The sequence below is a fragment of the Labrus bergylta genome, chromosome 17, assembly GCF_963930695.1.
Source record: "Labrus bergylta chromosome 17, fLabBer1.1, whole genome shotgun sequence".
NCBI lineage: Eukaryota > Metazoa > Chordata > Actinopteri > Labriformes > Labridae > Labrus > Labrus bergylta.
The window spans coordinates 5621373-5647567 of record NC_089211.1 but is presented as its reverse complement, the minus strand read 5'-3'; the positions used below and the strand labels follow the sequence as shown (position 1 = coordinate 5647567).

At 39.8% G+C, this 26195-nt stretch overlaps 1 protein-coding gene across 3 annotated transcripts in view; it reads left to right on the top strand.

The window, feature by feature from the left end:
* LOC109996488 (transcription factor 4) overlaps positions 1 to 26195 on the top strand; it is a 216312-nt gene that overhangs the window by 172227 nt on the left and 17890 nt on the right. For all 3 annotated transcript variants that reach the window (XM_065965240.1, XM_065965239.1, XM_065965241.1), the window contains 7 exons: positions 5834 to 5939; positions 6718 to 6866; positions 7876 to 8026; positions 12521 to 12591; positions 12764 to 12842; positions 16165 to 16271; positions 16379 to 16588. In XM_065965240.1, coding sequence (XP_065821312.1) covers positions 5834 to 5939; positions 6718 to 6866; positions 7876 to 8026; positions 12521 to 12591; positions 12764 to 12842; positions 16165 to 16271; positions 16379 to 16588 — 873 coding nt within the window. The remainder of the gene's footprint in view (positions 1 to 5833; positions 5940 to 6717; positions 6867 to 7875; positions 8027 to 12520; positions 12592 to 12763; positions 12843 to 16164; positions 16272 to 16378; positions 16589 to 26195) is intronic.

Here is a 26195-nt window from a genome sequence, read left to right as displayed (position 1 = left end):
CAGATGCTCCCCACATTTGGAGACAATAACGAAGAGATGAAGCATCAAACAAGAAACAAAGACAAAGAAGCCTCCTCCTCCTCCTTCTTCTTCTTCTCCTTTTCTTCATCCCGTTTTTTCATCCCATTTTTCTCTCTTGTCTTTTCATCTACATCCAACTTTTAGCATCTCAACTTGTTTCATTTATTGTTTTTTCCACAGAAACAGAACCCCTTCAGGGCGCAGCAGCTTTTCCATCTCTGGTAGTTATAACTGGAACAGCAGAAAACATAACGTTTCTTTGTTTCTGCACGAGGCAAGTTAGGACACCTCAACATCATTTACATCTTTCTGGACTTAAAAGCACAGTATGGAAAGTCCGCCACCAGGGGGCTCTCAATCAAAACAGATGACGTCTAGACTGGCGGGCAATCATGGTGGAGTGATTACTCCACGCCCGCACCCTGATGAAAACAAACTCCCAGTCGACTATAGTCAAGACGATTATGTCAACTGACAAGCCAATGTATCCAAGTATAAAGGACATGACGTTTTTATCACAGCAGCACATACAGCGACAGAACGGCAGCTTGCGGTAGAAGTTTCCGCTTCTTTATGTAGCGGTATTTGACTTAACATCTGGTGTTTCCACGGCAACTGTAAACATGTAGTGTCTGTCATGGCGGCTCTGTTATGTTTTTTTGTATTTCCACCTTAAGTTGAAGTCGTTGACTTGCACAGCTCGACGTTCATGATCCGTTTTGATAGTTTGATCATCTCCGTTTGTTTTCTTGTCTTGTTGGTGGAGAGCGGTCCGAAGCTTTGACGAAGTTTGTGATATTTTACATTCATGAAAAAAACACTTTGACCCTATCATCAAGTTACAGAACCTCTCATACTGGACTCTGTCAGGGTTCTTTTTACTGTGCTACAGATGACTCTTTCACACAACACGCTCATCAGATTTCTATTAGAAGGATTTGTTGTTTTGGGAAACAACCAGTATGGTGGATGGTGACCCATGGATCGTGTCATTCGTCGATTAAGGGAATTGGTTCCGTCCAGTTCTTCGCATTTCTGTCTTAAACCAATCACTGCTTCTGAGGACTTTTTCTCCTGGTTTCTATCACGTTTCTATCCCTCCACACGTGAAGCTCGTCTTTCTGCTTTTGGACAGAACTGGATCTAACAGAGTTAAAAGTCTCTTGGAGATGTTTTGAGTGGTTTGCTGTTAATCTAAAAGTTTTTTATTCAGACTCTAACTAGGAAAAGTTGACTGATGTAGAAAATATGACGTGAATATCTAAGGTTATAAAACTAGAACATCACTTCAGCGATGTCAGGGTCTACTGTTTTCAGTTGTTAATTAATTAATTGTGTCGATCAAGTGTTGAAAATCAACTGCTTTTTGGATAGGTCTAGGATTTACAAGAGACAAAAGATAAGAGATAAGACAACACTTGTTGTTTTTGTTTTACATTACAAGCTCAGAATTCCTCACATTACAATCAAACCTTTTTTTTTTTTTTAAATGAAAATTTTTTCTCGGAACAGAAAACAAACTTGTGAAAAAGAAGTTAAGAGAGTCTCTTGTTTCTACTCAGGTTCAGATTTTTCTTTGGTTTATGCGTCGCTAGTTGTCTGTGGTATAAGAACACTGTCGAGGGTTTCTCTGATTGGCTCAAGAACAGCTCGGTAACTGTGGGAACATTGATACCACTGTGTGTGTATAAGAGAGTGTGTGAGTGTGTGTGTGTGTGTGTGTGTGTGTGTGTGTGTGTGTGTGTGTGTGTGTGTGTGTGAGTGTGTGTGTGTGTGTGTGTGTGTGCATGTGTGTGTGTTACAGACTGCAGGAAGTGAGGTTGTTATTGTGTCTCTCTACATTCCTCAGGCTTGAACACACTATGCACCTGTTCCTGTCTGTCTGAAACACACACACACATACACACACACACACACACAAACACACACACACACACACACACACACACACACACACACACACACACACACACACACATTCTTACATAAAAACACACACTCACATACACACAAATCACAGTCTTTCGTCACCAGTCTTAACAACACATTCAATGGGAAAATATGGCTGTCACGGCATGAGGCATAAATCTTAATAATTTCAGCGGGAACAACACAAGCATGTGTGTGTGTAAGGTTGTGTGTGTGAGTGTGTGTGTGTGGGGTTGTGTGTATCTTGTTGTACAGGCTTTGGGTCAATAAATGTGGTTTTATCATCAGCTCACAAAGTTAGTTCTCAGAGGGGAAGAGGAGGAGGAGGAAGTTCAGGGGATTGTAGTTAGCCTTAATGACATTTACAGACACTGCCTTCAGTGTGTGTGTGCGTCAGTGTGTGTGTGGGTGTGTGTGTGTGTGTGTGTGTGTGTGTGTGTGTGCGCGCGTCAGTGTGTGTGCATGAGAAAGTGCAGCAAGTAGAGGATTCAGATGCTTCTTGAACTCCTGCAAGGTGCATTGTGGGAAGGAACAAACCTTCTCCCGCTAATTAGCTTCTCTTAGCACAGTACATCTGTTCACTTGAGTTGTGTGTCTGCAAGTTGTGAGTATGTGTTTGTGTGTGTCCACAAGGTTATGTTGGTGGGTGGGTGGGTGGCTTGTTTCCTTATCTCAGTCTTCATTCCCACAGTTCCCAGAGTCCCCTGCTCCTCGGAAGCCGCAAAGCCTTGGTGCGCTTCTCGCTGTCTTTCCACTACGAGTCGTTTAATAAAAGTAACACGTTCGTCTCAAGGTTGGATAAAAATCTTTAAGTTGTCAAACTCACTCAGTGTAAAGCAGTTGAAGAACATATTTAGATTGCATTTAACACTCAATAAAGCTCTATGAATGTTTATTCATTATTAGTCATTGGAAGCCTGATTATTAAGACCAAGCAGCACAGTGGCTCATTGGCTGAATGAATGGTTTCTAGAAAATCAAGTCAGGGTTTAGTTTTAATTGCAAATCTGTCCATTGCTACATCATCAGGGAAAAAAAACCCCTGATAATTCATAATATAAAGTTTAGTTTTCATCTGGCTTCTGGCTTCTGCATTTTTTCTCGCATAAATAACAATTAATAAGTACAATTGCAATTTCTTCTCAAGGTTTAAGGTCCATGCCTTTTATTAAACTGAAATACATTTATTATTATTCTCTTCATTGGCTTAAAGGGATAGTTTGGATCTTTTTGAAGTGGGGTTGTATGAGGTACTTGTCAACAGTAAGTGTATAAGCCACAGGAGATCCCTACCACGATGGGGCCTTCATTGGGGAACCAGCCAGAGTGCCGACACAGAAGCTAGGCTATTTCTGCAGAGGGGGCGATGTGGGCGTCAAATTTCAATCAGTAAATCAATCAATCAATCATTATTTGTAAAGCGGCAATTCATAACAAGTGCTTTGTCGAGACCCTTTGCAAAAGAGCATATGGGATAATATGGAGGAAGGATTTCTCCTTTGTATTCCTCACGTTCTTGTTGTCCATACTTCCTTGCTTCTGAGGTGGAGGTCGTCTCAGGCCGTGCAAGAATGAGGACGGCGGTGGTTGTGGGGACGACACAGTCCGATGGTGATGGCTGGGCACCAGGGACGTTATATTGTAACACGTTTTCAGAAAAAAATATTTAAAAAAATGATGACAGTGTATCTGCTACATTTCAAAAAATGTTCAGTGCTTTACTCTGCCAGGCAGCAAGCCCCTTTGTTTTAGTACTACTTCAAGACTTCATGACACATTTGTATTCCTCCACCTGCAGCACACTGATCAGCTGGTCAAGTGCTGCAGAAAAAAAAGGAAAAACTACTTGTGTTTCACTTTTAGAGCCTTTAAGATTCCTTAAGGCTGTGGCTCAGTGGTAGAGTCAGTTGTCTCCGAAGGGGGGTTCCACTCCCAGCTCCTTCAGTCACATGTTGAAGTGTCCCTTGGGCAACACACTGAACCTCAGGTTGCTCCCGCTGCTACACCAGCAGCAAGTGAATGGAGTAGATGATGGGCAGCTGGGCACATTGTGTAGCAGTGTCTGCCATAAGTTTGAGAATGTGCGTGTGAATGGCTGAATGGGACATGTAGTGTAAAAGCCCTTTGAGTGGTCAGAAGATTAGAAAAACATTAAACATGTCAATTTACCATCTGTAATGTGAAAACATGTCCTGAGGACAACAACCTTTAAGAGGCTGATGCGAAGGGAATAAGTGGCAGATTGTCTCCTCAAGAAGCTTTCAATAAGCACGCTGTTAGCTTCAGAGGCTTTCTGTTTGACTGAAAGCGTTTTAGGCTGTTTTTCTGTTTTTAATAATTTCTCTCAGGGAGTGTGGGAAGTGGGATGATGTTTTTTTATGATGCCCCCAAGTGTTTCTTTTTTCATCTTTTCTCTTTTGTTCCTTCTGTCTGTGTTTTATCATCGGATTTTGTTCTACCACATCTGTGCTCCATGTGTATGCAAATACTCTAAAAGTTAACAAAGCGGCCCATGTCTCTCTGTTTCTGAGGGGATGGAGGTAGATTAGGTGTAGCTGTGGAGCTGGGTTTTTATTCTGATGTGAGTCAGTGGGAGATAGGAGGGGGGGGAGAAGAACGCTCTGAACAGCTGTTACAGGGTTTGCGTCATGCAGCGAGAGCTAGCGTCATGGCTGAGTGTTCGCACGCTATACACACACACACTCACACACAAACATGCAGAGGCATGCTGTGGGGACCCCCAGTCAAAGGCATGACCAAACACAGGCATTGTGTTCTTGTGCAGCCGCTGTGTTGCTGAGGAGGAGTGTCACCTGTTTTCAGTGACGACAGGCTGCTGGTTCTGTAGCAGGCTCATGTTTTACTGCAGGAGTGCTGCGCCGCCGCTGCTGAGACGAGATGCTCAGGAAGTCACTGCTTTGTTGTTTGCAGTCATCAAAGTAGCCTGATGAGTGAGAGGACAGTGTGTGTGTGTTACATACAGTGGGAATTCAAGTTTATTTATCTTTTTAAACAAAAAAAGTTGTTAGAAAAGCTTAAACCATCTAAAAAGTTGAAAATTAAAGTAATTTGTGCAATGACTGTCGAAAATCAAAACAAATTTTTCTTCCTGGTTCTGTAATTTTAATCACAATTAATGTATCTCTCAATTATTTCAACGATTTCTTTAATCAAGTATTGAACAGCTTTTAAATAATCTGAATAACCTGTTAAAACTACAATATAAAAAAATGCAAACATTACGATTTCTTTTATATTTTCTTCATATTCAAAATAACCATTATGTAAAATTTGGGGTGCCGGTGAACAAATGGTTAGGGAGCACGCCCCATGTACAAAGGCTATAGTCCTCAAATTGGGCGGCCCTGGTTCAAATCCGACCCTTGGCTCCTTTCCCGTTTGTCATTCCCTACTCTCTCTCTCTCTCTCCCTGATCTCTGACTCCACTGTCCTATCTCTACAATAAAGTCGTAAAAAATTTAATTTCAAGATTAATTTCTACACCATTAACAGTAAAAAAAAAAGTCAGTAAAGCTTTAAATGTTTAAATTCAAGAAAGCTTTACAGATAAAACATACAGCATGTTCCATAAACCTTTTTAAAGAGTGTAAGATGAGTCAAATATATGTCTTTGTTTTGGAAGAAAACATCATATAAAAGGTCTGAAGCTCATTTTGAAGATACTTTTTCAACACAATGAACGTGAGAGGAAATGATGTCTGTCTGGAGCTGCTTCCTGCTGAGCCTCGGAGAGGGAAATGACCGAATGGAAGCGTTTTGCCTCTTGACTTTGTGGCTGTGCGATCGTGACGAGAACAAGTTGTGTTTTGTTGTGAGTGCAGATTCCTGAAATGACTTTTGTGTGTCTGTGTTTGTGTTGCAGGTGTATGCTCCGTCTGCCAGCACAGCCGACTACAACAGGGACTCACCGGGCTACCCCTCCTCCAAACCCCCAAGCTCCAGCTTCCCAAGCTCGTTCTTCATGCCAGGTACACACACACACACGCGCGCGCACACACACGCTCATACTAGAAACTGAACAATCGATTGCAGACACAACACAGCTTGAGATCTCTTAGCTGAAAAATGTTGTCAGACCAAAATCATCAATAGTTCTAATTTGTAAATTAGTTTTTTAAGAGCAACAACACATGCTTGGCAGATAAAAGAGGACATCCTTGAGGGTAGTTTGCAAATTACAATGTTATTATCCAATAAACGAACACAGGCATGGATGGAAACTTTTGCATCCGCAAGTTTGTTTGCTGTCAAAAGTTGTGAAGCAGAAATGATTGAGGTGTCGTGTGACATAAGAAGTTGCATGTTGACCACAAACACTGAATTAGACAGAATGTTACACTCTTTTTCCTCCTCCATCTGCGTGTATTCATGTTAAGTACAAACTTCTATCGTTTCAGACTTTTATAAAAGGAACAAATAGTCCCAGTCTACAGTATTAAAAACAACTCAAAGAGCAGAGAAAAGAGCATAATTAATTTAACAAGGCTTCGGAGAATCACAGCATCTGCAGGCAGTGTGAAATTGGTTTGTCAAACATTGATCTTTATTTATTTAGAATACTATGACACTAGTATTCAAAGTTTTGATGGAGGTGGGCACAAAGGAGAACTTTTATGAGTTGCATTGGGGAAATTTAAACCCAGCATATGAACTGGATGGTTAGAAAACATATAAAGCTCTGTTTTGTTTTACTGTACATCTCATGTACCTCTCTCTCTCTGTCCCCCTATGTGGTCTCTCTATCAGACGGTCACCACAGCGGCGACCCCTGGAGCAGCAGTAGTAGCAGTATGAGTCAGCAGGGTTACCATGGCAGCATGCTGGGGGCCGGGAACTCTGCCCACGGACCCTCCCAGAGCTCCTCCTACTGCGGGATTCACCCTCACGACAGATTGGTGAGCAGATCTGTCAATCACACCGTACACAATATATGCTCTCATACTATATCCTTTGACCACATAGAGAAAAATGTTATACCTTTTGTTTTTGCACGGTATTATAGATCAGAAAGTGTGTTATTATGGTATGCATGTAAATTGTACAGTATTAAAAGCAAGTTGTAGCTGACAAAGGGCCTGATTTGGTGTAGGCGCTGAGCAGTATATCACAGTGTCATCAGCATAAAAATGGAAATTTGCATTAATAACATTTTGATCAAGACTGTTGATGTATAAAATGAAGAGTAGTGGTCCTAGGACTAATCCCTGGGGCACACCTTTGGATACTACAAGGGAGATAGAAGTGATGCCTTCTGCCAGCATGCACTGAGATCTGCCAGATAGGTAGCTTTGATAGTCCGACACTAATCAGTCTTTGCTTAAGTATTGCATGATCCACGGTATCAAAAGACTTATAATCAATAAATAGGGCTGCACATTGATGCTTGTTGTCTAAAAATTCTATAAAATAATTTACTACTTTTAAGGCTGCTGTAGTTGTGCTGTGTTTTTTCCTAAAACCTGACTGAAAATCAGTGAAGATATTGTTTGAAAGTAGGACATATTTCAGTAAGAGACATGACATCATTGTTTGGATAATTCTGTTCAAATAGAATATATGCAGGTGCAAAACTTGTATAATTTACATGACCTTGTAGGCATATAAAAAGTTTGAAGAAATTCCAAAACACTACGTGGCAGTAAGCAAAACTACCAATATATTTCTGTTTCAGATGAAGTCATCAAACGCCTTTGCACAAGAATATCACACTTGTGCATAGCCTGTCTCAGAAAGTAGAAATTGTACCTATCATATGACTTCTGTATTGTTGAGGAATATATTCTAAATGTGTTGATGTCAAGAACAGTTTCAGAGCTAAATGTGTAGTGGGTAAATCTATCAAAATGGTTTATATTCATTTTTAAAACTGTTAGAGTTTTATCTTGTTCGTCGGTCTTTCTGCAGAGCTACCCGTCACATTCGTCTGCAGACATCAGTTCCAGCCTTCCTCCCATGTCCAGCTTCCACAGAAGCGGCGGAAGTGGGGGCGGGGGCAATCACTACAGCACCGCCTCGTGCACGGCCTCCACCAACGGCACAGACAGCAGCATTATGGGTAAGTCACCTGTGTGTATATTTATTTGATATAAAGAGATTTTTATATCAAGTTAGAATTGAATGTATGAAAGGAGTGGACCTGGCCTCTTGGATATAAAAGTGAACCTAATGGAAATAGTCCCTCAGTATGGTCAGCAAGGGGGAGACTCCACTGGTTTCCACAAATTAACACTAAAACTCTCAGTTGATTTGATACTTCTGCGAACATTTTCTTTATAATGGATTCAATTGGTAGTTTAATTTTTTTTTGATGCACCATGATTTTCCTCTTGTAAATCAGGGTCCCATTTTATGTAAAATATACGACAAAGCGGGGTCTGAAGTCGTGGCAATGTGGATACATGCTCTCGTCCAAATAAATTATTATTTTCTGTCCTCAAAAAGAACATGATGGTGACAGCCACCAATCTAAACTTGAAGCTTAATGATGATAGTCGACAAACCAGTGGAAAACCTTTCCGTGGCTGTGTCCATTTCTTCTATACAGTCTGTGGCTAAAGTCAGGGCGTTAGCTTTTTTTATTGTTAACATTTTAGCATTCTGGCATTAGTATTTGGCTTAGCAGGCTACTGCCTCATTGAGCTGCTAGCATAAGTTGTGCTAGCAGGGTCAAAGTAAAGGCTTGTCTTCATCTGTTGATGGTCGGTCGCCATTCACAGATGTGAGGTCATTGTTTAGAAGCATGTTTTATTGGAGGAATGAACCAATTTTAAGAGGATTTTGCTGTAGACTTCTGACTTTCAGACTTTTGACTAGACTCTGGACTTGGACTTCACATTGAGACTGACCTTACTCGACTCTCCAATGCCTATAGCTTTGACATTTCTCTGAAAAGCAAAACACATTCAAGTCTCAACTCTTGACCTGTTAAAAACAGAACTCAAACACCTGCAGCTTTACTTGACAATATAGCCTCAATGACAGACACAAGACCTCCCCTTAAGACTGTAACACGCTCTGCTGTTTGTAAGTATTATGATAAACCATCTGCAGCAACTTTAACCTGTTGTTTGTGGGCTGACATGCTTATTTTAGAGTTACTGATGTTTTCATCTCTGCGTCATATTTGCTGTGTTTGTGTTTTGATGATAAACTCAGAGTTACAGCTTAGTAACAACCATCATAGACCACGTTAAAATGTACCACCACTTAACTCGCTCTAGCTGCCCCTGCTGAGTTTAGACCAGGATAACTTAAAAACGTTACTGTCAGGGGAGAATACAGCCAGTGAGAAATGGAATATATCAGCTTGACCTTGACATTACTGACACACACGGATACACACAGAAACACGCACAGCATGCCATATGGACCCCTTGCTTTGAGTCTCAAAGCAACAAATAGGACAGCAATAAGAAACAGATTGAAAGTTTGTTTTCATGGGAAGACATCTCCAACATTCCTAAAGATATAACACACACAAACACATATTAACACACGCGCGCGAACGCACACACACACACACACACACACACACACACACACACACACACACACAAGTCAGACCAGATGAGTGTAAACACAAGATGAAAACTAATAAAAAACATGTCTCTGTTGTTGAAGTACAAACATATGATCCACGTGTGTGTGCACACATGTACAGACGTGCAGAGTTTGCAGACATTTCTCTGCCTTCCCCGGCCTTTGTTTCAAATAATTCACTGACTTAGTCATCCTAACCTATGGTTCAACAAAAGCCGTGACATTATGAGATTTTCATTATTTAGTACCCATATTCATTTAATTGGGGAAGATTAAAGGTACTCTGAAATAGATGCTAATGAAGTGATTCTTGAGCCAGCTTTCTTATGCTGAATATGTCAGTGCATTATAACAAACAAAAAACTAGTGTGGATCAATGCCTGCTCAGCTGTGATGTTCTGCAGACCATGCTGAGAGTGTTTATTAACTATGGAGTTTGAGTGTGTTCTGCTGAACAACCTGCATCTCTTAATTATTCTAAGCTTTAATTTCATGCAGTTTCTGGTTAATAAAAAAAATCCTTATCAGAGCATGTCAGAAAACATAAACCCAAATGCAGCCATGATAGTCCAATAATGAGCCCTCACTGTTGGAAAGATATTTGTTGAGTGGGCTCCAATTACAGTTGAAATTAACGATAAGCAGTCATGTTATAAAAAGTACAGTTATGGCCAATTTCTTGTACATACACTGCCCTAAGACGACGTGTTATTGTTTACATAAAAATGTCTTCATGTGCACAAGAAGTTAGTGTAAAATATGTCCACATAAGCTTCTGAAACTTCCTGCTTCAAAATCCACCCGGTAACTTTAACTGCATTGAACTCATGGAAACTCTGTGTGTCACTGAACGTATCATTATCTTCATTAGCTAAAACACATACTCACACATAAGCTCCCAATGACATGAAGCTTTAAAGTACTCAAACCAATGCTTTTACCTGATAGAACAATATACAAAGCATATACTATAACGGGGGAAAAAACACACAAAAATAAATGCATGAAAGAAACATGATAGTATGTTTTTACGTAACATGAAAAACAATTGTGCTGCTGAATTAAATGAGCAGACTCTCAAAGGACAAACATCAAAACCATCTTCATCTTCATCTTCATCCTCCTCTGCAGCTATAAGCTCTCATTTATGAAAAAGATTTTCTCCTGCACATGTTCTAAATTATGCATCGAGAAGTCAGGATACAAGTCAGAGTGTGTGTGTGTGTGTGTGTGTGTGTGTGTGTGTGTGTGTGTGTGTGTGTGTGTGTGTGTGTGTGTGTGTGTGTGTAATCCCTTGGATGGTTTACTAGGCCAGTGGTATGGCGTGAGTGAGACATGAGGCTTTAACCCCAAAACATATGCTGCTTCCTGTCTCTCTCTCTCTCTCGCCCTCTCTCTCCCCCCTTCCTCTAACACCTTAAAGAAGTCCGGTCTTGCCAATTTCTGTAATGAGTCATTTACCATGAGAGGATGTGTTTTTAAAGCGTTGTGTGTATGTGTGTGTTTTTGTCGGTCTGTGTTAGTGTGTGTGTGTGTGTGTGTGTGTCACGTGTCCGTGTCTAACTTGTGTGTGCGAGCGTAAACTTTCCATCTGGGAACTGCTATCAGGAGAGATGAGCTGTGAGCATGTCAGTGTGTGTGTGTGTGTGTGTGTGTGTGTGTGTGTGTGTGTGTGTGGCGCTCATCTGGTCCTGTGAGGTCACTTCCTTCCTCTCTGGCCTCTGTCCCCTTCAAGTGTGTGAAACAGAGTTAGATGTTTTGAAGTTTTACTTTGAACACACACACGCATTTTATCAGTTGAATTGATTTAGAAATTGGTAACTGTTGGGGTTATTCAATCCCCTTTTTTGCTGTTACATTATTTTTAATGTTCCTGTCACCAACGTTTATAACAAAAACAATTTGACTTGAAGTACACACTTCTCCAAAACAGAGGGCGCTAACACATTAGCCGTGTAACCAGAGCTTTCCAAAAGCTCTAGCTGCAGGTGTTCTGTCAGTATGTGCTACTAATCATCAAGATGTGCTACTCAGGGGTTGTTCAAATGCAGACTGCATGTTCCTATTATTTAAAAGAGCTAATTGTTCAGAAATCTTAAAGATGTGATTGTGCATTTATTACATTTTTATCCTCCACAAGCATGACAAAAACACCCGTTTAAAATCCTTAAAGATTGAGGAGATGCATAAACCTTTGTGTGATATAACTCTATGAAAAACAGACATCTGTAAAGGGATTGGCATCTTTTAACAAGGTAGCGTAGGTCATCAGAACATCGACCAGACATCCACTACACTACTACTACAAAACAGTTTGATAAAACAACTTTCTATTAACCCTGAATGTACATTTGACAATCACTTGTCTCCGCTGCAAAAACAAAGCATGCCGATACTGAAACGTGCCCATCCCTCTGTGAGCGTATCAAACCTCACTCTTCAAACCAATAGGGAACATTACTGTACATTTTTTAATATATCCATACTTGGAAAACATTGGCTGTAGCAACCTTAAAACTGCATCGACTGAAAGAGCGTTTTTCCAATCTACACCACTTAGATCTACACTTATGTATCGGCTTCATGAGTAACTTGTTTGGGCTTTGGGGTGACCCCTGACCTGCAGGCTGTTTTTTTTTTCAACTTGCTTATAGCTTGTCTAACAGTCACTGCAATCAATTTGGAAAAAAGATGCATAATTGTCCATGAGACATCATTAACATGCTTTAAAAATGTCATCAGTCAATGTAAGAAAAGGTAAGAAACGATTAAAAGTAAACCATCCAAATCCGTGTCTCAGTGTTTGTATTTGAGGACAAAGAAGAAGAATCCGTTCAGAAGAGTAACAACTGGATCTCTGTGATGTGTGTATAATGATGTGGTTTCACTTTGAGAGTGGAACGGATGGACTGAGGGTATAGCGATAGACAGATTAATTAAAATATTTAGCTAACAACATCCTTATTTACAAAAATACATCCATCTTTTTTTGTTTCCGTGTGTGTCACAGCAAACAGAGCACAGAGTTCAGCAGCCAGCAGCTCTCAGACAGGAGACGCCTTAGGGAAAGCACTCGCATCCGTAAGTACAGCTCACACACACACACATACAAACAAACACAAACACACACACACATACAAACAAACACAGATGTAAGAGACCTACATCCTGATTTTTCAGAATTTTTAATCATCATCCATCTTCTGTTCAGGTCTTTTTAAGAATATTTATGAGCACTTTCTTTCTTTTTCAGATCTACTCTCCAGACCACACGAACAACAGCTTCTCGTCCAATCCCTCCACTCCAGTCGGCTCCCCTCCCTCCCTCACAGGTAGCACATGACACTCACCCTCCAGTCACAACACACACACACTTCAGCAGATGGGGGAAAAAACAGCAGAGCTGACTTGGACTTGTTTGAAGACTTGACCTGACCCTAGTCTTCTTTCAGATTAGAGGAGACTCTAAATGAACTTTTCATAGGATTTAAAATAATCTAGGTGACTTTTGACTTGACTTCAGCACTTCTCCAAGGACTTGTGACTTGACTTGACTTGACTTGACTTGACTTGACTTGACTTGACTTGACCTTATTAAAATGAAATATTATAATGAAGTCATGACAAGTGTTTTGAGACTTGAATGTGTTTAAATTGACTTGTGACTTATCTCAAAACTGGTTTCAATTTTCCATCAAGACTTGACCTCCTTGGGCGCTGGTGGCGCACTGACGACCTCCTTTACTTTAAAGTAATTATAAACTGGCTAGAAACTTGATTCAAACTGGTTTGAATGACACTTGGGCTTGAACTGGTGTCAAATAACTTAAGACAAGATATGGACTAGTTTTAAATGATACAAAAACTGTGTTGATCTTTTTACTAAGGACAAAATCTTGACTTCAAATTACTTAAGATGTGACATGGGATTGTTTCCAAGGACTTGAAACTTGACCTGGACTATTAAGACTTGCAAAAATACTTTTTCCTAAACACTTGTTGTAGGACGTTTAACTGAAACTGAGGCAGAGACTTGACATGAAATTTGAGTCATGACTTTGGAACTTGACTTAAGCTCATCAAATGACTTGAGACTTGTCTTGAACAGATTTGAACTGACCTTTGACATACATTGAACTTGTTTAAATGGGTTGTGACCTAGCTTGAACTATTGTCAAGGGACCAAAGACTTGACTAGAACTTCTTCTGAATGACTTGACACTTGTGGACTACACAGATGTCAAACAACCTGAGATAACATGTGGACTATAAAAGATGTGAGTTTCTCCACTGGAGATGGTTTGAAAAGACTTGACACTTCAGCTGAACAACTTGACACTTGGACCCAACTGCTGTCAAGTAGTCTCAAGGTTGAGTAGTCTCAACCTTGAGACAAGATGTGGACTTTGTAAATGATGCAAGATGAGACCTGATTTGAACTGGTTTATAATAACATTAAACTCAACATCTGATTGTTTTAAATTACCTCAGACCAAACTTGAACTTGTTTCAAAGCACATAAAACATGATTGGACTTGTTTCAAATGACTACAGAGACCAGACGTAGAATAAACATTAGCAGGAGCTGGTGACTGGTTTTTAATGACTTGAGCCAGACTAGGATTTCAGACTTTAAACTTGATTGTAAAACTGCAAAATAAAAGTGGGAATTAAAACAAAAATTCATCAAAACAAAGTAAAAACAACATTAAACTTCAGCATTGTAGTTTTATTTTTTAATTTAAAGGAGCTCGTACTTTTAAAGTGCAATAACTTAACATAAGAAGAAACAATAAGAAAGCATTATGGCTGCGTCTCCCCTCCATCCCCCTCCTCATCCTCCTATTATTTCCTCCAATTACTCCTCCTCCAGGCTAATATTGTAAACTCTCCCTGCTCCTTAAAGTGAAAAATGACTTTTCCTAATAATAGTTGTGTCGTATTTGTCTCTAATTGTCGCCGCTACACACACCGTTTGATATTTCTGTGCCGCGCCTTGTGACTGATAGCTTTAATTACGAGCGCCACTTCGAACAAATCGCTCACAAACCTACCGGCTCTGCAAACAACGAGGCCCCCACTCCCCCTCTTTCTTCTCCTCCTCCTCGTCATTATAGCTGCCTGGGATATTGCCTGCTAAACCATAATTGGTGTTTATCATTGTGTCAGAGTTACTCCACTTTTTACAAATTAGAAATGAAGCCTATTAGAGCAAACTACATGCAAATTGATATCCAAGGCTAATTCTGCAAGGGTGTTTTACAGTGTTGGACTCGGAATAATTTACCGTGCCGTTTAATACATATATTTGTATTTGCACATGAATGTACCCAGGTGATTATTCATTAATTAGCATATGGAAATGAGCATGTAATATGAATAAAGGAGAGGGGAGAGGAAAAAAAGACCCGAGACAAAATGGTAAGACAATGAAAAAAGAGAAACACGAGCTAATGAGATGAAATGGGAGTTACAAGGGAGAGATCAGGGGGTGAGGGCAGGGAGGAGGTGAGAAGAGAACAAGAATGTGAGAATTACCTGCGTTTGATCAGAGCTCCCGAGTGAGGGTTGGGCACCCTAGACAAAACAGCACACCACAGAATTAGCTTAATAATGTACTTTTTTATGTTATCATGGGTAATAATAATAGTCTAAGTTATTGCAGTTTGGGCAGCACTATTCTCTCACCAGGCATGGGTGCACAACAGATTCACTCTAAAAACTAAAAATTATTATAATTATTATTATTTTTCAAGATTATTTGGGGGCTTTTTGCCTGTATTTGATTGGACAGCTTGAAAGAGACAGTAAATAGGGGAGAGAAAGTGGGGGATGAAATCAAGCAGATAACCGCAGGACCTGGAAATGGACCTGGAAATGGACCTGTGACCAGTGTGACAAAGCCTCTGTACGTGAGGATACCCATGAAACCCCAATGCTGTTTGAAGGCCTCTATGTCCCATCCCGTCATTAATCAGCGCCTCATATTAATGTTAATTCACCCAAGTGTCTGTCGCTCCTCTGTCTACCAGCTAATGAGACCTGTCGATTCAGATACGACTCTTCAGAGCAGCGACGTAGCACAAAAGCAGAAAAGAACAGAGAAACAAAGCGTGTTTATTCTGCAGAGAGCGCCCATGCTAATCAACCACTTGTACCTTTTTCAAAAACAAAAGCCTGACATTAGCATTTCTGCTACGAGATATGAGTTGGTTTGTTTTAGTCTTTTCTTCCTCATCTCTGTGTGTATAATGTCTGAGCACCACAAGTGGAAACGGGAAGAGACTCCTCGTGTGTAAAGACGCTTTGTCTGCCGTTTGGCACTGTACATCAAGTGGTTTCTTTCTTTAACGTACAAAGGGAGAAGAGGTTTTAGATCTAATCCCCACACAGACATCCATCCATTTTCTGTTCACACTTCTATATGCCGGGTCGCAGGTGCCTTAAGACTGGTCTATCATGCATTGAGGAAGCGACTAGTTACACACAATAAAAGGTTGTGCTGATTAGAGCATATCAGTTTCAACTCCCAGAGCTTGTTCTCATACTACTTGTTTTCTAAATGGTGCCAAAGGTAGATTTTTGTGTCCCCCCCTGCACACTCATGTTCATATTTTCCCTCCTGATAACGTCCCCTTGTCTCTTGTCTCCTAGCTGCAAGTTCAGCTGTCTGGTCAAGGAACGGAGGACAGGGAGCATCATCACCAAGCTATGAGGCTCCGTTGCATTCTCTGGTATGCTTAAACACAAAAAACCAGATGGTAAACACATTAAGAATATATTTTTTTTTTTTGGAGGGTACAATTTTAATCCAAACTACATTTCAGAATAAATGCTCAAAGTAATTCTGTGTCCCTTTGTTCTGCAGCAAAGTCGTATTGAGGACCGTCTTGAGCGTTTGGATGATGCCATCCACGTACTGCGGAGTCACGCGGTCGGACCGTCGACGGGTATGAGCAGCGGGCACGGAGAGATGCACAACCTTATAGGGGCAGCACACACGCACAATGGAGCCATGGGCGCTCTGAGCAGCGGCTACGGGACAGGACTGCTGTCAGCCAACAGACACTCACTCATGGTAGGATCTGAGCGCATGTTTCTCGACCAAAGGTTTGAGTGTATGGGATTTCTTTATGTTAAACCATGCACATTTTTAATATGATGGAGCACTAAAGATCTAGTAGTGCTTATTGATCAAGGTCAGATCAAATAACATTACAAAGGAGAAGCAGATGAGTAGAGGAGGATGATTTAAAAAGAGAGAGAGAAACTTAAAGTCGAGTCAGAGGACAGGAGAGGAGAATAAATAAAAAATGTGAAATAAGACAGCAGTCATGCTTTCCACATTTAAGTTTGGCTTTTTTGTCAACTTGAATCAATAAACATAAAGAACCAAACAGCTGTGTGACATAAGGAGAGGTAGGAGGGCAAGCGAGGAAGAGAGAGCATTATAAAACACAGCCAGTATAAACACATTCAGATGCCTGGACATGTTCACTCAGACCCACTCTGTTTATTTGTGCATATTCACATGTGGACATGCACACACCAGATGTTCATGCTAACTAGCACACTCTGCACACTGTCACTACCTCTTCAACACCTCTCTCGCTCTCTGTACAAAGACTTGGCCCCAGCCTCACTGATGTCATATGTCAAGCTCCTGAAGTGACACTTTGAGTTTTTTTCTGTGTTGTGGTCGCAAAAGACTTTGCAGACTCCAGGGGGCGCTGACATCAGCTTTACACTGTTCCCTATTCAGTAGTTCAGAAGCTTTGTCCCCTAGTCTCTGCTTTTTGTTTAAGTATGTACTTTGAAGTGTTGTTTTCTAAATGGAGAACACCTGTGCTATAGAGGAGGGTGTGTATTAGTGTGTGTGTGTGTGTGTGTGTGTATGTGTGTGAGAGAGAGAGAGAGAGAGTGTGTGTGTGTGTGTGTGTGTGTGTATGTGTGTGTGTGTGTGTGTGTGAGAGAGAGAGAGAGAGAGAGAGAGTGTGTGTGTGTGTGTGTGTGTGTGTGTGTGTGTGTGAGAGAGAGTGCTGGCCAGCTCCCACAGAGATTATCTTCTTCTCACGCATATCTGTCCAGCTGTCTCTCTCTCTCTCTCTCTCTCTCTCTCTCTCTCTGTCTTTACAAACACACACATATACTCAAACACATACAAATATAAGCCCTCCCATCTTGCTTCTTATTGGTGTGTTTTGTTGTTGTTTTTTTTTACTTCCTTGAACTTAATGATGCCCTCATTATATTAACAATAAATGAAAATTAATAAAAATGTTGTCACTCAATTTGAGCCCATTCAAACACACTCAGCATTGTGTCCGGCAGAAAACTGGTAGCTGTTTGCAGACAATAAGCTCTGATAAACCAACTGGCAATGTAAGCCCCTAGCTTGTACAGAAATGTTCATCAAAACCAGAACAAACGGGACGGACGATATTAATCCAAAAACTGGGGTCCATACATTTGGAAAAATTAAGCAGGAATAAGCTAGATTTCTTATGTATCCAACCGGAAAATAAGTCATTTTAGGCTAGTAGCAATTTAAAGATTAATTAGAATCATCCATTACTTGGGAAGAACATTTTAAGTTAAGGAGGAAATGTGGTTTTATATTGCAGGCGTAATGATAAATCCGGACATCAATACTTACTGAAGTTTTTTAAAAGAACTTGAATGTACTTTGCTGTTAAATTTTTTAAAAAGTCTGATTTTCAAATGGTTCCTTTTGATAATTATTTGTTCTTGTTTCAAACATTTATAAAAATAAGAAGAAAACCCAAAGCTGTGAGAAAACGTGGTTGGAAGTCATCGCTTTCTGCCTTGACTTTAAAGACAGTATGTAGAGAACAGAGAATAGTGTTTGGCTTCACGATTTAATTTCGACTTTGTGGTTAAAGAAAATGTTTAAAAATTTAGGGGAAAAACTTGCAAACTGCTTTCACAGTTTCATTTGGATGTGCCTTCAAACCGTTCTCTTCTCTGCTCCCCAGAGACACATTTGGCGTTTAACTTTATTAAGTGACACGTGGTTTGGGTCCAGGAAAACATTAAACGTTGACTTCTTGTTAGGGGTGATATCCTTACAAACCACTTTTCAGTTTAATCTTGAAATGATTCCAAATACATTCCTCAGCGCTTATATGCAGCCTGTGGAGAAAAAGATTCCAGTGGAGTGAAGGATATGTGCTGAAAACACTATTTGCTTATGGATACATACAGAAGCTCATAAACTGCTTCTTATGTTGTCATTAAAGGAATCCTGTGTGTGTTTATTCAGGCTCTGGATCATTGGCTGATAGAAAAACAGACTCATTAGGACTGAAAACACAGCAGCTCTATAAAAAGGTTTACATATCGTCCTGGGCCGGTCTGCTAGCCGTGCCAAGTCAAACCCTAATGGCATGCACTTCCACTTAAAACTCACAGCGGGGGCTAAAGTGTGTTTGCACTTAGTTGTAGGCTGAGATGTTTTCACTTACCAAACTCTACAAAGTTTCAACATTGTCACTACAGTACTTTTTTACAGCCACAAATAAATATAGCTACAGTAACATAACCATATTTTGATTGATTTAATATTTTTAAGTGGAGGAAAAGTTATCCTAATGAAGCTCGGGAAACATTTTGATAAGAATAGGACATTTCCTACAACTTTGTGAATGTCAAAACAGAAGGAAGTAGCAGAAGTATAATGAAGCGTATTTCTTTTTAATGCACATCATACCCATCTTTCCTGCCGGTCTTTGCCTCTACCTGAAAAAGGTTCATAAAAATTATAAAATAATCCTTTAAAAAGACTTGACATTAGGCATTTTTTGTAAAGTTTCTAGAATATCATAGTAAACTATCGCATTTAAATGTACCTTGATATTAAATAAAGGGCCTCAAACAAACCTTGAAAATGAAGTTCAAAATGCAAGTTTACCGAATTTAATGGGAAATAGCTTGCAGACTTTATTGTAAAGGGATTGATTTATTGATTTTGTTTACATTAAGGGGCTGTGTCCACTAAGTAAAACATTTTTGTGAACAGGCAGCGCCCCGTTTTCAAAATCAAACCTATGCAGTTCATTGTGTTTTCAGGGTTCAGCTTTCCAAAGCTAGAACGCCCTCAACGCCAGCTGTCGATGTGCTCACAGCTCTCTCAGTTGAAAAGACTTAAGGATAAAGTGCCGTGCTCATCAATGTCACTTCTCCCTTACTGACCAATCAAAATCAAGAAGGGGTTCTGTAGAACTTAAAAATAAACACTTTCTATTCACTTCTTCCCTAAAAATGAACACAATATCAGAGCGGATCTTTTTAACATCTGGTGCACCACTTTTGTCCACTGGGGCCCCCTAACATTGACCCCAAACAACACTTTCCTCCAATCTTCTTTGATATTTGTATCATTTATTGTGTTTTGTGGTGGTGGGTAATGGGCGACAGTAGATTTCCATCAGCTTATCGGAGTACTTTTAGTGACTGAGAAAAGCGAAGAGATACGGGAGTATTATCTGGAATTAGTGTGTTTTTCAGCAGACTGATGCAGATTATGATCCATTTCACTGACTGTAACTCTGCTTAATGGAGAGAAAGATTGACTCTTCTGTCTCTTAACCTTTCCCCTCTTTTAGAGCCAACCTAAAACTGAACTGAAAGGAATTAAAATAACTGAAATGACTTACCAGACGCAGACAGTGGTTGTGGTTTGAGTTTAACAGACATGTAGAAAGTAGACCAAAAAAATTGAGCATTAGAGAAAGAAAGATTTAGATGTTGGAACATGTGTGTTTATCTACATATGCAGTGATGCATTATGGTATTTGCGTGTGTCTATGTAGTCTCTGTCTTTGCATATATCTCTCACCCTCTGTCTTTCTCTCCTGCATCGGTCTACCACCTGTTTTCCCAAAGTAATGACCTCAGCCTAAAGGCGTCTCAGCCTAACAAAGCCAAACTACATACAGCTGTGTCTTATGTGTGTTTGTGTGCGTGCATGTATTACTGTTTAGGAGAGAGGGGAGTGGGGAAAGAGAAAGAAAGAAGAAGGGGGGGAATGCATCAAGTCAGAAAGATGAAAACTAATGTGACAGAAAATATGCAATTAAGTGGAATAAAAAGGTCTTACGCCTACAAAAAAGTAAAAGTGAGGAGAAATACATCAGAAACAGGCAGATACATGAATAATCTACTCTAAAAAAATAGGTCCCCACAATGCCGTTTATTGTCACGTATTGGTCCCCATAAGGTAACTTTAAGCAGCACACTCGTTAGTGGATCCTCAGGTTAGGGTCCCCACAATGTTATGTTCACCAGCACACTCTCTGTCTCGTATTTGAGCAAGAAAAGAGAGAGTAAAATGTTTGTTTTTTTGTTTTTGTTTTTCAAATTCAGGGTAATGCAGCAGCAGCATACTGCACAATATGTTGTTATTTGATGAGGAGACTTCTACAAAGCACATCTAATTAAACTCAGGTCATTTATTGAGGAGATTGTGGCATTTCCAACCACCTTTTCTAAGTTAGGAAGAAGGATTATTTTAGTTTTTTTTTTTCATTTGTCATATAGAAGAATCAAATCTGATACCACTCATGGCTGTATCAACATGGCTACATACTTCTGGTCATGTATTATTAATATCTGAAGCAAACAGGTGGGGAACAAGCGGCAGGAAAAGACCTGTTGCTCCGGGTCTTTTAAATTTATTTGTTTTATTTCTTTAACAGCACACAGTCTGGTAGGTCATAGCTGTTTTTGCATGTTTGCTCAAATCACGTTGAGACCTGGATGTGACCTTTTGCAGGTTATAATTGTAAACAACAACACATATCAAAAAACAACAGCACTTTCAGGGAAACATTTCTTACTGTTTAGGTATCATTTAGACTCTCAGGAGTCACCAGTTAGCGTTTGTTTGATATATGTGGGCCGCTGTTTTTCTTCACAACATACTCTATATGTTCCTGGAAGAATAAATTATAGCACCTTATACTAACATACAGGCCTGTGGTATGGTAATGCCTTTTAAGTGTCCTCACTGTATGTATACAAAAGGTGTATGATATGAATATTGATGAGGAAAGATGATACAATCCCTGCAATAATATTAGAGTGAAATATATTGACAATTTATAAATACAATGATTTGTTTTGCTGTTTTTTTTCTCAGCCATATTTGTATAGGAGACCAACTAGTGAAAAACTTGGTAACTTTACATTGACAGAAATTTAAAAAAAAATACGTATTTAGATTAAGACAATAAATGGGAAAATTTGATATCAAGGCTTAAAAAAAAATCTAATTGTTCACTAAAAGCTTTAACTTATTCCAGCTTCACATTTAAAATCTTTTATTAAAAAAAAAAAAAAACAAGCACTAAGAAATAAGAGTCATCGTTACATCAGTGTAAAAATAACCGAGTTTGTTTTAGATCATAAAATTACAAGATCATATCTAGATAAATATTTATCTGGAAATATGTTTATTCACCAAAATAGAAATTGCACATTTAACGATCGGCATGTCAACATGATGCACTTTAACGTATTGTAACATGATAAATGATTTATTAAGTTCTTGTTATTTTTTCTGTTGTTTTCATTCATCCTGATGCATTTTTCCTTAAAAACGTTTCCCTCATGACATTCTTCCAAGATTCATATTCCCAACTCTGCCCTCATTTCTTTTCCCTCCCTTTTCTGTTGAATTTTTTTTAAATTTTTTTTATTGACTTTAAACTCAACAGAAACAGTCTGTCAACCTTCACTCTGTTCATTACATGAAGAAAAAAAATAAAACACACACATCACGCCACTGGAAAATATTGCACCAATTTTCCTCCCGTACAAGTCCAACCTCAACACTGGGCCCAGTGTGTGTCTTTCTCTGAATATGTGCAAATGTGTGTGTGTGTGTGTGTGAGTGTGTGTGTCCATGTTGACATTATAGCAGGTGCTTTCTGTCAAGTGTTAAGTTTGCACAGAAGAGAAACTGTGCAGCTTAAGGAATATTCCCCGGTGTGTGTGTGTGTGTGTGTGTGTGCGTGCGTGTGTGCGTGCGTGCGTGTGTGCGTGCGTGTGTGTGGGGGGGTGTTAATGTTAGACTAATACCGGCTCAGCCCAATTCTTTGACAGTATAGAAATCCAATGCAAAGTATATATCACATTTACTTTAATGCAAAACTAAATCTAAAACGAAATCATAAACTAATGCGCTCAAGAGGATTATTTTAACAACATTTCTCATGAATGCAAAGAAAATCCATGATTTATTGGTCTCACATTCAGGACCTGCTCCCCTGAGGATAGACCCTTTAGATTTTTATAACCTTTTTACTTGTGTCACAAAAAAGAAAAACCTAATACTGCAAGATTTAGACCTCTTCTTTTCCATGTAGATTATAGCATAACAGCAGCTATTAGAGAGTTATAAAATCATGCAGCGTGGTATCTTTCTTCTTGTGTAATTTCAAACTGGACTTCCTGCTTAAATTGCATTTCTTCCTTTCATCTCCTGCTCCTGTTCAGAGGTGGGGGGGAAGGGGGGTTCATGGCTGCGACAATAATCAAAAACGACAAACAGAAATTGCGGAAATGCGTCTAGAAATATTACAATTTGCAGAGATAGTGAATTGGCAGAGTTTATTCTTCTCTCAGACGTTTTACTGCAGAAGCAGAGACAGACTTGTCTTTGCTGTTTATAACATGACAAAGTTGTGTGTGTGTGTGTGTGTGTGTGTGTGTGTGTGTGTGTGTTTGTGTGTGTGTGTGTGTGTGTGTGTGTGTGTGTTCCAGAGAGATATACTGAGAGTGTTTGTCTGTGTGTGTGTATATGTGTCATCTCTTGACCCAGAATTCCCCATCTTTCTCTTCTTCCTGTGTAATCAGTGCACTCTCTAACACACATTATAAATGAAGACACTTCCCACTGATCAGCTACATTGCAGATGACAGCTACTCAGCACCTCCTCCTCTCCCTCTCTCGCTCCTCTGCCTCCTTTTATTTCAATCTGCACAGCTCTACTGGAAGTTTAGATAATATCAGCGAGTAAAAGTTGGAAAATTAGTCTTTTTATCACCTATCATGGTGCATGTTATACATTGTGAAACCCTACCTGAGGCTTGACATGTTTAAAATCTAAATGTTGGTTGGTTTCACCCGTTCTTCTTGACTAGGTTCAACTAGGAGTTTGTTTCCATCGGGAGTGGGGGAGAGTAGCATAGGGAATCACTCCCATGATTCCCCGCCGGCCTCAATGTCATTTTATGATATCGTTTAGATTGAGAGCCCCCTTGTGGCAAAATTAACATGCTGTGCGTTTAACCCTAGTGACATGTACGTCCACTTAAAGTGTTGGATTTTTTGCAGCTTGTTGGGCTCAAATTGATATTTAAAGGTGCTGACACCATCAGTGTGAGGATGCCAATGAAGACACCTTTTTGTTAAAAAGTACAAGTCAAACATCCTGTATCATGTATTCATGTATACTTGTTCTCCGAAGCAACAACACTTTTTTGAATGTATTTAGTTGTAACATGAAAACAAGCGTGCTTATAGGACAGAGTTTCTTCTTGTTGGTGCATTCAAGGACACTCTGACATCTGGTTATTGATAGTTATTTAAACACTTTACAACAACCATGTGGTGTCACAATTTTCTACCTGGGCTTGAGTTCCAGATAGAGCATCAAATGAATGTTATGCTTTCCAGCTGTGAGTAATCAAAATCACAGATGGACTTGAATGCAACTCTGACAGAAATTAAAACAACAGAGAAAGGAAAAAAAAAAATGGAAAAAGTTTGACAAAATAATCTAAACTCAGGATCTACCTGCTGGCTTTTTCCGCAGCTTTCAGTCACGGTCGGACGAACAAAATCAAAACATTTCACTGATGCTTCCATGTTGTTATTGGCTGCATGATTACAGTTATAATGTTGTCCAATCAGATGTTTTAACCTGAGGGATGCTGGGTAGGTGGGCGTGGCTCTCTGAGCGAGACAAGCAGCAGATCAGTTTATTTGTGATTTATTTATATTTTCCTCCTCCGTCTGTCTCCTCGTCTTCTCTCCTCATCAAACTAAATTAAGCAAGAGAGAGAAGGAAGGCTCGTTAAAATATAAAAGCCCTCCATTAAAAATGTACAACACCCTCTCTGTCTCCCTCTCTGCTGCCATTTTACATTTGGGAATCCAGGCACTGATGAAAGGCAGAGAACGGAAAGAAAAGAAAGACGTGAAGAGCGACAAGAGGGGAAATAATAAATAAGGGAGCAGTCAGACGTATGGACGGATACGCAGACAACGCTCAGTTTGACTCGCTCGCACACAAACACACAAAGAAACACACACGTGCAGACAAGCCGGTCGACATTTTGTGATATTTGCACGGAGCGAGAGGGGAGCTTGGCATGTGGTGGGCAAGACCTCTCTGTCAGCCAGCTGGATTAACAGACAGACAGAGGGATTGGGTATTCAAAACAACTTTATTTACACTATTGTTGGCATACAAGACAGCAGAAAAGTCAAAGCAGACAATTTATATCATTTCCATTTGAATTTCGAAGTCAAGACAGACTCTAACCCGATGTCTTCAAACCTTTTCTACCTGCTTTTTCAAACCACAAGTTCTTCTACCATCTACATAATATTCTTTTATAACCTAGTGTTGTAATGTGCTCTTTCTTACCTGTACCTATTATTGCAAAAACAAGAAACACACCTTGGTTTGTTTGCAAATTAGTTTAAAAATGTGCATCAATGTTGATGTAGGCAGTTTCTATAGCAACTAATTGTGTCACTTTGTGTCTAACATAACTGTCTTATATATCATACGCATAAAAGGTTTATATTCCTATAGGAAGTCATGCAAATTAAATTAAACTTGTGCAGATAAAACCTTAAATATGAATCTAGTATTTAAGTTATAGTTGACCTCATTGGCTCAATGTTTACCTTTGTCTGAATAGAAATCAGGACAATCAGAGGTTTAATGGCAGAACTACAGATGAAGTTCAGCAATTCTGCAAAGTTTGAGTGCTGCTGTGAATGCAAAAAAAATAAGTATGAAACCTTTTGGGTCTCAAGGGACCTGCATGAGGTCTACTAAGTTGTCTCAGGTGAGTTAGCAGATGTTGAAGCTGAAGAAAACAAAGTGATGGTTTAGAGTTCCTCTGCGCCACATCTCTGCATGAGGCTCGAGGTAGACAAAAAGCAGGCAAAGCCATGCAATTTCAAACGGTGATTCAATCAGACTTGAACGTGTTTAAGACCCTCTACTCTGCCAGTCAACTTGCTTTGGTTCTAAACACTCACATTATATTTATACAGCAACTTCTTGTTTACAGTATTCAGATCTGAATATCCATCAGGATTCATATCGAGCCGCTGTCCTGCTGACATGTTCAAAGTAAAAAGATCGGAAAAGAGGAGGGAGGAGAGAGGGAGAACCACAGGATGCCGCGAGAAAGCTGGCATCACACACACACACATTAAACACACACACGCACATACACACACATAAAGAGAACCCATCTCGTGCCAAAACAGTGAGTCCCTGCTGGAAGCTGCTCGGTGCTCTGGGAATTAGAAATCCCACAATTAAACATATGGGCATTAAGATAATTGTCAGTTGTTATGCCGTTGTGTGTGGGTGTGGTTGTGTGTTAGGGTGTGTGTGTGTGTGCTAGTTTGTGTG